Source organism: Pristiophorus japonicus, chromosome 1 (assembly GCF_044704955.1).
Source record: "Pristiophorus japonicus isolate sPriJap1 chromosome 1, sPriJap1.hap1, whole genome shotgun sequence".
Lineage (NCBI taxonomy): Eukaryota > Metazoa > Chordata > Chondrichthyes > Pristiophoridae > Pristiophorus > Pristiophorus japonicus.
The window spans coordinates 307,949,276-307,966,044 of NC_091977.1; the positions used below are offsets into that span (position 1 = coordinate 307,949,276).

The following is a 16,769-nucleotide window of genomic DNA, read 5'->3' on the forward strand; positions in this document are numbered from 1 at the left end:
CACACTTAACAGGCAACAAATGAATAAAACACAGGTGAACATAGTTTAATTCATATTTCTAATTCCTTAGGTTAATGCTACTTTCATTTTACAATAGTATTTAACCTTTTAGTTAAATTTATTGAGGCTGTCAGCGCACACCGAGGGAGCAAAACCCGACTAAGAGTAGGCGCACTTACCGATCTTAAAAGACTTTTCTTCGCCCCAATCCATGGGGCGGATCTTGTGCCGATATTCACCTCTTTGTTTTGTATTTCCGGTTGGGGTGGTGTTGAGGGGCTAAAGTGCCCTTGGATCGGGTCGGCCGCCCCAATGAGTCATCAGCGCCGCGCTGCTGATGTCAGCACGTCGCTGATGGCGTCAGCGTGACGTGGATGTCCCTCCCCTTCAGTTAAAGTGGGGGGGGGGGGGGGCTGCTGCGAGCACTGCAATAAGTTTAGTTAGGTTCGCTGGGCCACCAGGGAGGATTTTGGCCGGGCCAGCAGCCCAATATCCAAGAGGGGGTGCTGGGTTATCTGTTGGCGGCCTGGTCGAACCCATGGTCACCATTATTGGGCCGACCTCGGAGTCGGCCTGACAATTAAAATAAAATGGAGGCGCCGGCAGCGCGCCCTCCCCTTTAAGGGCAGCTGTGCCACCCAGCCACACACAGCTTCCCACAGGGGAAACCTGTCAGAGGCACCGACTGGCGGCAGCGCTGCTCCTGCAGGGCAAATTCTCACCGGGCAATTTCCCGTTGGGCAATTTCCCACGGGGGACGGAAAGGGGATCGCCACCAGTTGGTGTGGGGTCAATATGTGCCTGACGGGTGGCAGCACGGGTGGCACAGAAACCTGTTCCAGCCACTCCTGGCCCGGGGGCAATTTAGGAAGGATCAGCCTATCCATATGCCCCCAGTCGGTAAGGCCTAACCACTCCATTACCATCTCTAAGAGCTTAAGGTGGGGGGGCAACTTCGGCCCTTATGTCTCTGCACCTCGTGCATGTCACTGAAACTTTGCTATACTTTATTGTAGGGAGATACAGTCCAGTTGTACTCTCATCTCCGATAGGGTGTTTCTGAATTGACCACAGTGTCCATCCTCTTAATTTAATGAGTAGGAGATAAGTTCATGGAACAGCTAAATTCTATGCTAACATTATTTCCTTTGAGGTCTTCAAATTTAAATAAACTGTATAATGTGAGGTATAAGATTAGACATATTTTGCAATTGTCTTTTTTTCGAGGCGGGATGGGGGAGGAAGATGGGAAAGAGTCTTCAGATTCTTTCTTCAGGAGCAGAAATGGATTGAACACATTGTACATGGTCTGTGGAATGAATGAGTTTGATTGAGTGCATTACCTGTCTTGTCCTACAACAACAACTTGCATTTATGCCTTTAACATAGTAAAACGACCCAAGACGCTTCACAGAAGCGATTATCAAACAAAATCTGACACTGAGCCACATGAAGAGATAGTAGGAAAGAAAGCTTGGTCAAAGAGATAGGTTTTAAGGAGCACCTTAAAGGAGGAATGAGAGGTAGAGATGCGGAGAGGTTTAGGGATTGAATTCCAGAACTTATGTTCTTGGATGCTGAAGACACGGCTGCCAATGGTGGAGCGATTAAAATCGGGATTGTGCAAGAGGTCAGAGTCGGAGGAAAACTGAGATCTTAAAGGCTTGTAAGGCTGGTGGAGGTTACAGAGATAGGTAGGGCTGAGGTAATGTGGGATTTGAAAACAAGGATGAGAATTTTAAAATCGAGGCATTCCCGCACCGGAAGCCAATGTACATCAGCAAGCACAAGGGTGAGGAGTAAACAGGATTTTATGTGAGTTAGGACACAGGCAGCCACGTTTTTGGATGAACCCACGTTTATAGAGGGAGGCCGACTAGGAGAGCATTGGAATAGTCAAATCTAGAGGTAACAAAGGCATGGATGAGGGTTTCAGCAGCAGATGATCTGAGGCAGGGGCGAAGACGGGTAAAGTTACGGAGGTGGAAGTAGACGGTCTTGGTGATGGGAGAGGATATGTGGTCGGAAGCTCATTTTAGGATCAAATAGGATGCCAAGGGGTTCAGCCTCAGACAGTGGCTAGGGCTCAATACAAAAGCAAAATAATGCAGATGTTGGAAATCTGAAATAAAAACAGAAATGCTGGAAATACTCAGCAGGTCAGGCAGCATCTGTGGAGAGAGAAACAAAGTTAACGTTTCAGGTTGATGAACTTTCATCAGAACAATCCTAATTTACAGTTTTCTAAAACATTGGCTCCAAATTGTAACTATTACAGTGTTGACGCATTTGAAAAAGAAGCACGTTATACCATGACAGTGGCAAGAAACAGTTCTGATTCCCCCATGCCAAGAGTTCTCCACCTACTGGCAGCTGGTGTGGAGCAACTTTAGCTGAGTAAGGTCTGGTAGCCGATTACTTGGTTGTCTTCTAATCAGTGGGTGCAAGGCCAAAAAAAAGAGGGACTTTATTTCCCAACAAAAGGCAGAAAATGTACACCGCCTCTAGACTACACGGCAGATCTGCAACTGCAAGAGTGCAGGCTGATCTCACCTCATCAATATTTCAAGGCATGATGTGATTGGAGAACACTGAAGCCACAATAGTGGGTTATCGGTTGCAGTTAAAGGCCACCCTTAAAGACATGCCAGTATTTTTGGCCTAATAATGGCCTCCATAAGAAATGCTTGATGCAGTGGTCAGGTTTTGGAGACTATAGGGCAAGAGATCCTGTAATGAGGAATGGTCCTGTGCGGAGGAGAGGGCCATTGTTACACACACCTTCTTGGGTTTAGTGGCGTCAGTTGCTCCCATAAGTGAAGGACCTATCCCTCATGTACCAAAGTTGACCCACATTGCCCAATATCTACTTGTATGATACTATAATCCAAAGGATGTAACAATATGCCCCCTCAACATAGAAACTGGATAGCATGTCCTTCGCACGAGCCCTCACAGTGCTTCTCCAGTCTTTTAGGAGGCAGATGGTTTACATTTTAGTGAGATAAGGACAAAACATTAAGTGATTTTATTTCAAAGACAGTAAGTTAACATAGTAAGTTATAGCTATGAATGGATTCACTTAAATTAAAATCATGTAATAGTACAAAATTACACTCCCCCACATGAATGGGTCATCTTACTTGACTTTAAAAAAAATTACTTCTGAATACCAAAGCAAAATACTGTGGATGCTGGAAATCTGAAATAAAAACAAAATTTTGGAAATTCTCAGCGGGTCAGGCAGCATCTATGGAGAGAGAAACAGAGTTAATGTTTCAGGTCGATGCTCCTTCATCAGAACTTCATCCAGTTCTGACAAAAGGTCATTGACCTGAAATGCAGGAAGAATCACTGCCCCGCATTGGAAAAGTTACTCACGAATGCCACTGACTGCTTGACAGAACCAGTCCAGCATTTTACTCTTGACACAAAAGTCCATCTGCATTGCCATGGGTGTGTAACTATCATGTATATATTGGAAGTGAAGTAAAGCATTTTTGATCATGGACAGCAGAGTCTGACTTTCCTTCCTCGTGTCCAAGTGGAAGGCTCTACCAATTGGCAGTGTGACTGGTCCACGATAATGACCTGCTCCACCAAGTTCAGATATTCTGAGGACTGGACAGGTGCAGTGTTCTTCAGGTGCATTGCAATTGTCCCGCCTCCAGATGCAGAGCCGCCAGGAATATTGGCCCTAGCAATTCAAACTCCAGCCAAGTACTCCAAATTGAACCTCACGCTCGCAGCACAGGAATAGGCCTCTCTGAGAAAATGTTTTCCAGTGCTTTATTCTCGATTGAATTGCGCACAACTGGGGCATAGATTAGAGAATTAGGTGGAAAGCTCTATGTATCTGATTATGGTACTCCCAGTTTTGCAGCCATTCCCTTCTACCATGCACCAGAATTCCAGATATGTGCTCTTTGGGAATGTGGCCCCGCGGTAGGCGTACAATTTGATAAAATTACCCTCATAGGGCTGGATTTTCAGTTGGAGGCTTTTTTGGACGATAATGATGGTGGGGCAGTAAATTTTGCGCCGGGAAATGGTTTGCGTCTGTAGCTGGGTCCTGAGTGTGGAGCGAAGCATTCAGGGTGGCATTCCACACCTTTCTTAGGGCGCTAGGTCGGCTGAGCAACTGAAAATACCGAGCTAAAGAGCAGGCCTCGGAACGCCCTAAGAGAGGCTTCCATGGGAAAAAAATCCTCCCAAAAAACACAAAAAACATTCCCAATACCTTGCTCATCCCACCGCCGGAACCACTTTCCCACTACGCGTCCCACTGCAAACAAATTTCACAACGGTGTCGCAACCGGGGGTGTTGTACACCGGCTCAACTCTGCGGACTCAACGCCCCCGCAATACCGGCACCAAATGTCCGGGTGGGGTGCTGGAAGCTGGCTGCCCAGCCGAAAATCATTTCCACAGCCATTACCGCCCCTCCGCAGAGCAAACAGGCAGCAACGGACTGAAAATGCAGCCTATAGAATTACCTAAAGTGCTATGGTGGGGATCAGGAAATGGTTAAATGGCAGAATTGATAACGTGCAGGAGACCAAAGGAAGAATAATGAGAAATAAAAAACATATACAAGACACTGAAAGTGTGAGAGGAACAACAGAGGGATGAGCAAATGGAATGGGAAGCATAAAAAACTAGGAATGTGGGGCAGGCTCCAAGGTTCAGGAGTCTGATGGAAGAAAAAAGTACATTGACACCAAGGGTGGAAACTACCCCCCGAGCTTAGTGTTTCAATAGGAGTGAGGGGGTTAGATGTCCCCACCCTGAGCATCAACCTGCTTGCCACCACCATTCCCCGAAAATGCACCCATCCCACATTGCTAGCACCTAGTGCCAGAGGGCAAATGGGAGATTTAGAACATAGAACATAAGAATTAGGAACAGGAGTAGGCCATCTAGCCCCTCGAGCCTGCTCCGCCATTCAACAAGATCATGGCTGATCTGGCCGTGGACTCAGCTCCACTTACCCGCCCACTCCCCATAACCCTTAATTCCCTTATTGGTTAAAAATCTATCTATCTGTGACTTGAATACATTCAATGAGCTTTCCTCAACTGCTTCCTTGGGCAGAGAATTCCACAGATTCACACCCCTCTGGGAGAAGAAATTCCTTCTCAACTCGGTTTTAAATTGGCTCCCCCATATTTTGAGGCTGTGCCCCCTAGTTCTAGTCCCCCCGACCAGTGGAAACAACCTCTCTGCCTCTATCTTGTCTATCCCTTTCATTATTTTAAATGTTTCTATAAGATCACCCCTCATCCTTCTGAACTCCAATGAGTAAAGACCCAGTCTACTCAATCTATCATCATAAGGTAACCCCCTCATCTCCGGAATCAGCCTAGTGAATCGTCTCTGTACCCCCTCCAAAGCTAGTATATCCTTCCTTAAGTAAGGTGACCAAAACTGCACGCAGTACTCCAGGTGCGGCCTCACCAATACCCTGTACAGTTGCAGCAGGACCTCCCTGCTTTTGTACTCCAGCCCTCTCGCAATGAAGGCCAACATTCCATTTGCCTTCCTGATTACCTGCTGCACCTGCAATCTAACTTTTTGGGATTCATGCACAAGGACCCCCAGGTCCCTCTGCACCGCAGCATGTTGTAATTTCTCCCCATTCAAATAATATTCCCTTTTACTGTTTCATTAAGGTCTTGTTAAAGTCAATCTTAAGGCCAGAGGGCTGCAAAGTGCCTAGTAGAAAGATGAGATGCTGTTCATCAAGTTTGCATTGATTTTCCCGAGAACAGTGTGGAAGGCGAAAGGTAGATAAGTTAGAGGGGGAATGGGGGCAGAGAATTGAAGTGGCAAGCAACAGGGAGTTTGGGGTCACACTTGCGGACAGAATGGAGGTGTGCGGCAAAGCAATCACCTAATCTGCATTTGGTTTTCCCAATGTAGAGCAGATTGCACCATGAGCAATGGTATACTAAGTTGTCGGAAGTCAATTGTTGTCTACCTGGAAGGAGTGCTTGGGGTACTGGACAGAGGTGAGTGAAAAAGACTTGCGTGTATACAATGCCTTTCATGACTTCAGGACATCCCAAAGCATTTTATAGCTAACTTTTGAAGTGTAGTTACTGTTGCAGAAAATGTGGCAGCCTTTATTCGCACAGAAAGATCCCACAAACAGCAGAGAGATAAATGACCAGATCATCTGTTTTTTTTAATGATGTTGGTTAAGGGATAAATATTGCTCAAGACACTGGGAAGAACTCCTCTGCTCTTCTTCAAAATAGTGCCATCAGATATTTTACGCCCACTGAGAGGGCAGACGGGACCTCAGTTTATCGTCTCATCCGAAAGACGGCACCTCCAACAATGCAATGCTCCCTCAGTACTGCACTGGAGTGTCAGCATAGATTTTATTTCCTGGAGTTGGATTTGAATCCACAACCTTCTGACTCAGAAGTGGAAGTGCTACTCACTGAGCCACGGCTGACACTTATAGGGCTCAATTGTCCCCAATGCTTTTTTTTGGCATACTGCAAGAGTTCCGCCTGTTTCTTTTGGCCCCGACTATTCCAAAAAAATAACTTGCAACTTTTCCCGTTCTATTTTTTGAATTTGGTGCTGCGCAGCTTCAGGGGGTGGAGCCTAATGTCCCCCCTTCTGTGCATGCTCAAAAAAAAGGATGTTTTTAACGTGATTACTATGGGTGCACATGCCCAGTACAGCTCCCGGTTTGCATTCGGCCATTTTTAAAGAGCCAGTTGTGTGTAAGAACTTTCATTTTCATTGGAAAAATCGGAGCTGCAATGCAAGATGCAACGCGGTGCAAGGACCAAGAATTTCTTATAGGATGAAGTGGAGGCACTAGTTGCTGTAATTGAGGCCAGATGGCACGAGCTGGATACTAGCAGAGGTCACATAAAAGTTTCACCAAAAGAAATGAAGAAACACTGAAACCAACTTGCAGAAGATTACTGTGCAATGGTGACCACCCCAAGGTCTGGAGCCCAGTGCAAAAACAAGTGGCAGGATCTTGGTCAAGTAGTTAGTGTAAGTAATATTTTCATTTATTCACTGGAATTGCAATTGTAAATGTGACCATCTGTATATGTTCCACCCAACAGAAAGAAAGCCTCTCTAAAAAGTTATATTTTCATCTTTGCAGAGGAAGGTGGCATACAACAAAAGTGAAAGAACTCGAACATAGAAACATAGAAACTTACAGTGCAGAAGGAGGCCATTTCAACCCATCTTGTCCACGTCGGCTGACAAAGAGCCGCAAGGCCCTCGGTCAGCAGCCCTGAAGGTTACATATAAACCTATGAACAATGGTGGAAAGGTAAAGAGCACCCAGCCCAATCAGTCCGCTCCACACAACTGCGACACCCCTTAAACTAAAACATTCTACATTCCACCCCAACCAGATCCATGTGATCTCCTGGGAGAGGCAAAAAACAGATAAAAACCCAGGCCCATTCAGGAAAAAAAATCTGGGAAAATTCCTCTCTGACCCATCCAGGTGATCGAAACTAGTCCAGGAGATCATCCTGACCATATTCTATTCCCTGCAGGTTACGGCACTTTAAAGTGCCCATCCAGGTACCTTTTAAATGTAGTGAGAGTCTCTGCATCCACTACCCTTCCAGGCAGCGAGTTCCAGACCCCTACAACCCTCTGCATGAAGAAGGCACCCCCCTCAAATCCCCTCTGAACCTTCCACCAACCACCTTAAAACTATGCCCCCTCGTAATTGACCTCTCCACCAATGGAAATAGACCCTTGCTATCCACTATATCCAAGCCCCTTAAAATTTTGTACACCTCAATGAGGTCTCCTCTCAACCTCCTCAATTCCAATGAGAACAAACCCAGCCTATCCAATCTGTCCTCATAGCTAAGATTCCCCATTCCAGGAAGCATCCTAGTAAATCTCCTCTGCACCCTCTCTAGTGCAATTACGTCTTTCCTATAATACGGCGGCCAGAACTACACGCAGTACTCCAGCGGCCTAACCAGAGTATTATACAATTTAAGCATAACCTCCCTGCTCTTGTATTCTATGCCTCGGCCAATAAAGGCAAGCGTTCTGTATGCCTTCTTAACCACCTTATCCACCTGGCCTGCTACTTTCAGGGATCTGTGGACAAGCACTCCAAGGTCTCTTTGTTCATCTACACTATTAAGTGGCCTACTGCTTAATGTGTATATCCTTTCCTTATTAGCCCTCCCAAAGTGCATCACCTCACACTTCTCAAAATTAAATTCCATTTGTCACTGCTCTGCCCAGCTGACCAGTAGATTGATATCCTCCTACAGTCCATGACTTTCCTCTTCATTATCAACCACACACCCAATTTTAGTGTCATCTGCAATCATACTCCCTCCATTCAAATCTAAATCATTGATATATACCAAAAAGCAAGGGACCCAGTACTGAGCCCTGCGGAACCCCACTGGAAACATCCTTTCAGTCACAAAAACATCCATCAACCATTACACTTTGCTTCCTACCTCCAAGCCAATTTTGGATCCAACTAGCCAATTTGCCTTGGATCCCAAGGGCTTTAATCTTTGTGACCAGTCTATCATGTGGGACCTTAGCAAAAGCTTTGCTGAAGTCCATATACACTACATCGTATGCACTACCCTCATCAACCCTCTTGGTTTCCTCCTCAAAAAATTCAATCAGGTTAGTCAAACACGATCTTCCCTTAACAAATCCGTGCTGACTGTCCCTAATTAATTCTTGCCTTTCCAAATGTAGATTTATCCTGTCTTTCAGGATTTTTTCCAATAATTTTCCCACCACTGAGGTTAGGCTGACAGGCCTGTAATTACTTGGCCTATCTCTTTCTCCCTTCTTAAACAAGGGTACCACATTAGCAGTCCTCCGGCACCATGCCCAAATCCAAAGAGGACTGGAAAATGATGGTCAAGGCCTCTGCTATTTCCTTTTACTTCGCTCAACAGCCTAGGATGCATTTCATCCGGGTCTGGGGACTTATCTACTTTAAATGCTGCTAAACCCCTTAATACTTCCTCTCTCACTATATTTATTTCATCCAGAATTTCACACTCCTCCTCGATAGCAGTATCTGCATTACCCCTTTCCTTTGTGAAACAGACGCAAAGTATTCATTAAGAACCATACCAACATCTTCCACCTCCACACAAAGATTACTCTCATGGTCTCTAATAGGCCCTACCTTTTCTTTAGTTACCCTCTTGCTCTTAATATATTTATAGAACATCTTTGGGTTTTTTTAAATTTTACTAGCCAAGAATGTTTCATGCTCTCTCTTAGCATTCTTAATATCCTTTTTAATTTTACTTCTTAACTTTCTATATTCCTCCAAAGATTCTATAGTATTTAGCCATCGGTATATGACATAAGCTTCCCTTTTTTTCTTTATCCTCCCCTGTAAGAACCTAGACATCCAGGGGGCTCTAGAATTGTTACTCCCACTCTTTTTCTTTAAGGGCACATGTTTGGCCTGAGTCTTCCGGATCTCCTCCTTAAATGCCTCGCACTGTTCCGACACAAACAACTGTTGGTTAAACTTTTGAATAAAATATATTTTAAATTATAACTGAATCATTTCCATTATTTGTTCCATTATTAACACAACATTTTGATGTAAAGAAGAAGAATTTCCATTATTTGTTCCATTAATACAACACAGAACAGGTCCAAACAGTAAACATGGTCCATTTGGAATAGTTGCCGCTGAACCTTCGGGCAGCAAAGCATTCACAGATGAACTGCTGGCGCAAGGCTCAAGCAATCGTTAAAGTGGTATGACGGCTCGCCCTCCTCCGCTGCTGTGCACCGGGTTCAGGTAGTTGCATGGCTTCCTCGTCCACCTCCTCATCATCTGCATCTTCATCATCATCATCAGCCACTCTCACCTCAGGTGGGTCTTCTACTAGCAGTTGCTGCTGCCTCATGATGGCTAAGTTATGCAGCATGCAGCACACAACAGTGAACTGACCGACAATCTCAGGGGAGTATTGCAAATAGCTTCTGGAATGGTCCAGGCATCAGAAATGTTGTTTCAAGTTGCCAACTCTATTATGCTGCGTGTTGCAATGTTGTTGTATTCCCCGTCAGCTTCCGTCCGGGTTACGCGTAGGGGTGTCATGAGCCAGGTGGCAAGGCCGTACCCTTTGTCTCCCAGCAGCCAGCTCTGCCCTTCTGGCTACTGCTGAAACATGGCAGATGCAGCGCTCTCGCATAGGATAAACGCATCATGGGTGCTCCCAGGGTATCTCACATCAACTGATATGATGCAATGCATGTCGCCACACACGAGCTGCACATTAACGCAGTGGAAGTCTTTTCTATTTCTGTACATCTCGGAATCCTTCAAAGGTGCTCACAAGTCAATATGGGTACAATCAATGCAGTCCTGTACCTTTGGTTAGCCAGCAATCCTGGAGAAGCCCACAGCCCTTTCACGCATTGCGTTGGCGGTCAAGGGGAACTTTATGTAGTCATTCCTCTGGGCATATAGTGCAGCAGTCACCTGCCAACTGCAGGCATGTAATGCATGTTGAGAAGTGGCGCACACAGCCCCAGTTGTGGCCTGGACTGATCCAGATGCATAGAATGAAATTGCAGCTGTAACCTTCACTTCAACTGACAACGCAGTCCTCCTGATGAGTCTAGGTTGCAGGTCTCCTTTTACTAACTCACAGGTCACAGATCTCAGTAACAACATCTTTGCAGAAATGCAGCCTTCTCACACAGTCTGCATCACTCAGGTGCTGGTATGAACATCTGTCTCAATATACCTGACGTGGATAAGGTTTCCTGCCCATCATTCTACGTGTTCTGCGGTTCCTCATGCGATGACGTCGAATCAATCGTCTCCTCCTCCGCACCATCATTCAGAAGGCTTGCACGAAGTATGGCATTGTCAGTATTGCCCCCATGATTAAATTGTACCTTTGTAAGAAGCTCAAAACAGCAGGACAAGCTTCTTTGTTCTCTCTTTCCCCAAGGTCAACGTCCTAGTATGGATCACAACCAGGTTTGTGCATGCGCAATAGGCTTGCCTAGAACAGGAAGCTAGGCATTCAAATGAGGACATTTGGGACAACCAAGTCGAATGCAATACTTTAATTTTAGATTTTTTTCAAAGTACCACCCCACCACCGACTGAAGGTCTTCTCGAGGGTCGGCCGGCAGAATCACTCCCTCGCCCGGACACAGGGGCTCGGCAAACACCTCCCCCCGCCCCCAACGGGCTTCTTTTGATGCTGCTGCATAGTGTAAGGGTTCCATCTCTTCAGTTCGGCTTTCACACACCCCCCACCTCCCCCAGGCTTCTTTTGAAGACGAGCCCGTGTCAGGACGAGGGACCGATTCTGCTGGACGACGCTCCGACCCATGAGCCTGGTTTGGAGACGTTCGGTGGAGGCGTAGCACTTTGAAAAAAATCCTAAATTAAAGAATTGCATTAAACTTCCATTTTCTGTGTTTTATCTTTGAAAAAATTATGCATCATGATGCATATTTAATGTGTTCTTGACTCCCTCAAAAACTTTGCGTAAAAACAATGGCGTCTTTCCGCGCCGATTTTTTAATGCTTTTTCTTAAGTGCCCAGAAGGTTTTTTGGGACTGGTCACATACACCATCCTGGGAAAAATGTAAGTTGGCCAAGCTTGCATAAATGTGAAAAACTGGCGCAGACATTCGGTTACGCCCCCCCCCCCCCCCCCCCATTGTGATGGCAGGTGTTGCATTTCCTGCACTTACATAAGAGATGCCAGATGAAGGAGATTTTTATTATATAGGATTAACACATTAATGAAAACAATACAATTCCTTGAAGACAATAAAGGTACAGATTATAAAGGGTTCATCCCCAACACCAGAACTTTGCTTGAATAGTATGCAGATCAGAGAATCAGCGTACCCAATTGATGCTCCTGACTTTTATCTGGAGAACTGAGACCGCCTCAAATTAAATACGCTGACTGCTGCGTTTGATTTTCCAACCCGCACTCCAATTGAGTGAGGCTCCAGCCAAGAGCATAGCCTCCCTGAATTCACTCTTATTGGGGTTAAATTCAAGAGTGTCCATTTTTGGGTAGTCCCCGGCACAGGGTAATTATCCAGAGCAAAAATGATGAGGTTCGAGGAGCCATGGACATTGGGCCTCAGATCTCATTACCATGAAGACAGTGCAGCAGGAGCAAGATATACAAAGTAAGATTGGACTGCCGTTAGTGCAGTGACCTACAGGTATTTGGTTGGGTCTTCAGCTTGGGATTTTCCTGGTCAGGGAGCGATCGGGAATCGGGCCGGGGGGCCTGGAGAATGTGTTCAGGAAGGAGGGTGATTGGGGTCTACGGGGGGGTTTGGAGGTTGTATTCGGGAGGGAGCGATTGGCGGGCCTGGAGGTTGGGGATCTTGGGATTGGGAATGGCGGCGATCATACTGATGATGGTAAGTACTTAACTTTTTTCTTATGCAGGAGATGTTTAGAGTTGGTTGCCTTAAGGCAAACCAATGTTGAGAGCGGGGACCTGAAGCAGGTGCCAGGAACCTTATTTGCATATTCAAAGGGCCTAACACTTGCTTCAGGCATGGGTAAAGGATGCCTCTTGTCTGTACTAACTCACTTAGTGGGTGGCGCACTTCTGGTTGGAAGTGCATGCGCCATTTAGGGGCCTTAGGAGGCCGCATGGCACCTGAAAAACAGGTGTTACGCAGTTCAGACGTTGTGTCATAGTTTCACGTTCCTAAAATATAATCGCTCAAGTTGTTCAGAATTGAACATTTTAAAACCATCAACAGTGAAGTAGTGCTGAAACAGCCAACATCACAAGTGCATACATCTCCCATATATTGCTCGAAATACATGCTCACGTAAATATAGCTGGGAAAGTGAGCAGGATCTAACAATAACCGGATGACATCGGGTCATACACAAATGGGTTTACCGAAATGAATCATTAAATCTGCGCCAATTTAAAATGTAAACAAAATATATAATTCCAGCTCTTTTAAGGTCATTACTTTGTAACAATATATATTAGCCAAACGAGGTCTCGGTAATCAACTGAAACTTTATTACCTTATATAATGTATGCACCTGTGAGTATACTTACAGGTTTGTAGAGCTGCTGCCCCTCCCCTTTTATAGGGGGCACTTGTAATTATGGTTTTACTGCCCAAAAAAACCCACAAAAATCACCAAAAAAAACCACAAAAAAAACAAAAAAAAAGGGCACGTGAAAAATGTTTGGAGTGTCCCCCAGATCGTGAGGCACTTGATTTAATTAATTATGGTTTTCTCCAAAAGAGTTGTAGAGCTGCTGCCCCTCCCCTTTTATAGGGGGCATTTGTATAATGTATGATTTTAGTGCCCTAAAAAACCCCCAAAAAATCCACAAAAAAACAAAAAAGGGCCTTGATAAGTGTTTGGAGTGTCCCCCAGATCAGAGGGCACTTGATTTAACTGTTCAATTTTGTTTTCTACAAAAGAATTGTAGAGCTGCTGACGACAAAATAGTTGTAGAGCTGCTGAAACCAGGGGACACTTGTTTAAAAGTGTCTGGAGTGTGCCCCCCTTTAACCAGGAGGCACTTGATTAATGTTGTCTGCATAAATAGTTGTAGAGCTGCTACGGGGGCAGTCCTGTGCAATAAATTTTTACGTCAGTTCACGGGCTCCCAGGCCGCCTGCAATTTCTGCGGTCTGGAGGAGTCCGTATTCCACGTTTTTATGGAATGTGCGAGGTTGCAGCCCCTATTCCATTATTTAACGGGGCTGCTCCTCAATTTCTGGTTGCACTTCAGTCCCACACTCCTGATCTTTGGGCACGCTGTGCAGAGGGGAGCGGGTAGGTCTGAGGGCCTACTCGTAGGACTGCTCCTGGGCACGGCCAAGAGCGCCATCAGCCGGTCCAGGCAACGGGCGGTCGAGGGGGTCGTTCAGCCCGACTGCCTGCCTCTCTTCCGCGCTTACATCCGGTCCAGGGTGTCCCTGGAGATGGAGCACACGGTGTCCACCAGTACGCTCGCAGCCTTCCGCGAGAGGTGGGCACCGGAGGGACTGGAGTGCATCATCACCCTCGGCAACCAAATTTTAATTTGATTTTACATGTTTTAAAGTTTAATTTGTTTTATTGCCAGGTTTTAGTGTCCCCCCCAGTCTGGGGGCACTTGTATAAGTTGCCTCTCGGTGCCTTAAAAAAAAACACAAAAAACCCCACAAAAAAAAAACCCAAAAAAACAAAAAGAGGGCATTGAAAAATGTTTGGAGTGTCCCCCCCTTTAATAAGGGGGCACTTGATTTAATTGTTTTATTTGATAACAACCAAAAAAGTTGCAGAACTGCTGACAACAAAATTGCTGTAGAGCTGCTGAAACCAGGGGACACTTGTTTAAAAGTGTCTGGAGTGTGCCCCCCTTTAACCAGGAGGCACTTGATTAATGTTGTCTACATAAATAGTTGTAGAGCTGCTACGGGGAAGTCCTGTGCAATAAATTTTTAAGTCGGTTCACGGGCTCCCAGGACGCCTGCAATTTCTGCAGTCTGGAGCAGTCTGTGTTCCATGTTTTTATGGAATGTGCGAGGTTGCAGCCCCTATTCAATTATTTGAAGGGGCAGCTCCTCAAATTTTGGTTGCACTTCAGTCCCACACTCCTGATCTTTGGGCATCCTGTGCGGAGGGGAGCGGGTAGGTCCGAGGGCCTCCTCATAGGACTGATCCTGGGCACGGCCAAGGGGGCCATCAGCCGGTCCAGGCAGCGGGCAGTCGAGGGGGTCGTTCAGCCCGACTGCCTGCCTCTCTTCCACGGTTACAGCCGAGCCAGGGTGTCCCTGGAGATGGAGCAAGCGGTGTAAACCGGTATGCTCGCAGTCTTCCGCAAGAAGTGGGCACCGGAGGGGCTGGAATGCATCATCACCCCCGGCAACCAAATTTTAATTTGATTTAAGTTGCAGTTAACGTTTTATTTTGAAATTTGTGGGTTCTAATGCCCTTGGCCAAAAGAGGGCATTTGATTAAAGGTTCTGCTAAAATAGTTGGAGAGCTGTTGTATTGTGAGTGGCTTAGCCAGTCACGTGATGTTCACAAGACTCAATAAAACCCCATTCAGTTGGGTCTAGGTCATCCACGATGAGGTATGCAGTTGTTAGCCTAGTGGATGAACTGGTAATGTGTAGTGTGATTGTTAAACCTTTTTTAATAAATCAACTAGTTCTTAATAGCAATGTGTTGCTATGAATTCTTAAGCAAAGAACACGTGAAGCAAATACATTACACCTCACAGTTATCAACAGTTAATCGGCATCAACATGGTTAGGCTTCAGCAACATGACGGTGCCAACTAACTCATATTTTTCTTTATGCAAACATACATAATCAGTAACACATCATTACTAATGCTATCCACTGATAAACAGAAATTAAGCACAACTCCAGTGGATCATTAGAATGCTTTCTTCTTCTGAGCTAAGAGTCTTGTTAGTATACAGCTCTCCATTTGAGAAATTAAAAAAATGATAGAACTTAAATAAACAAATATAATTTTTCTTACTTTTAAGGACTGGACTTGCTGTTCCAATTTATTTTTTTCTGTTTTGATCTCAGCTAAGTTCACAAGTGCTGCTTCTATCTTTTTCTCCAGTTTGGCTATTACAGTTAGCATTTGTTCATTTTCTGCTGCCGTACTATTTAAATTTGTTTGCAGATCAACACACTGGTCTGCTAAACTTTTGTTCTCACAAACCATACATTGGTGATGTTCCTGTATTTGACTATAATCGGCGTTCAGCTTTCTAATTTGTAAGTGAAGATTCCTGTTGGCATTCTCTATTTCTGTAAGCTGCCACTGAATTTTTTCCAATTTAATCTTAACTGTCTCTGCAGTATCTTCAATTGTGTCTTTTGCCAGCATCATCTTCTGGTTATATTCTTGCATGTCTTTTGTGGCATTTTCCAAGTTTTTCAAATTTATGGCCAACTGTTCTTTTTTTGATGTATTTTTGTCCACATATTCTGTTTCTGAATTGTCACATTTGAGACTTGTGACCTGGTTCCGAAGAACCTCATTTTGTTGCTCAGCGTCCTTTTCTAGATCTGACACTTTCTCATCCAGGTACCTATTCTCTTCTTGCGGTTTCACAGTCTGAACATGGTCACTAAGGCAATTCACGTCACCCAATGAGTGATGTATTTCAGAGTGTCTATTGGTTCTTTCACACTGTGCATTCTCCACAGGTATCTTTAACAAATTGCTTTGTTGCTCCGTCACTAAATTCTGATTATCTTCGTAAACACTGGCCACAGATGAGTCCTCCCCAGGAAAAACTAGAAGGCTCTCAGTGTCACATTCACTAATATTATCGTCCTGGAATCTTTCCACCTTTTTTTAAAAAAAAGGGAAAATATATTAGGACCATAATCGAAGTTTCTTCCTTCATTCCTTTTTTTAAATTACTTACCTATTTTCCTTTTATATGCTAACATGGATTCTGCTTCCTCGATTGTGTTTGATGGACCATTCTCCCTTTATTCTTTTCATGTTGATCTAAAATCTATGCCCTCTGGTTACCGACTCACCATCCACTGAAAATAGTTTTCCTGATTTACTTTATCAAAGTTCTTCATAATCTTGAATACTTCTATCCAATTCTTTAGTGTTTCTGCTATAATATCAAGAGCACCAGTTTTTCTCATCTCTCTTCATAACTATAGTCTCTCATCTCTGCTATAATCTTAGTGAATCTTTTCTGTAGTTCCACCAAGACCTTAAGATGCTGCCTAAAGTAAAGCACC

At 44.9% G+C, this 16,769-nt stretch overlaps 1 protein-coding gene across 1 annotated transcript in view; it reads right to left on the bottom strand.

Moving 5' to 3' along the window:
* Positions 1-16,769, bottom strand: part of LOC139263812 (cancer-associated gene 1 protein homolog) — a 242,780-nt gene that overhangs the window by 162,229 nt on the left and 63,782 nt on the right. The window contains exon 7 of the mRNA XM_070879900.1: positions 15,529-16,356. Within this exon, the coding sequence (XP_070736001.1) occupies positions 15,529-16,356 (828 nt within the window). The remainder of the gene's footprint in view (positions 1-15,528; positions 16,357-16,769) is intronic.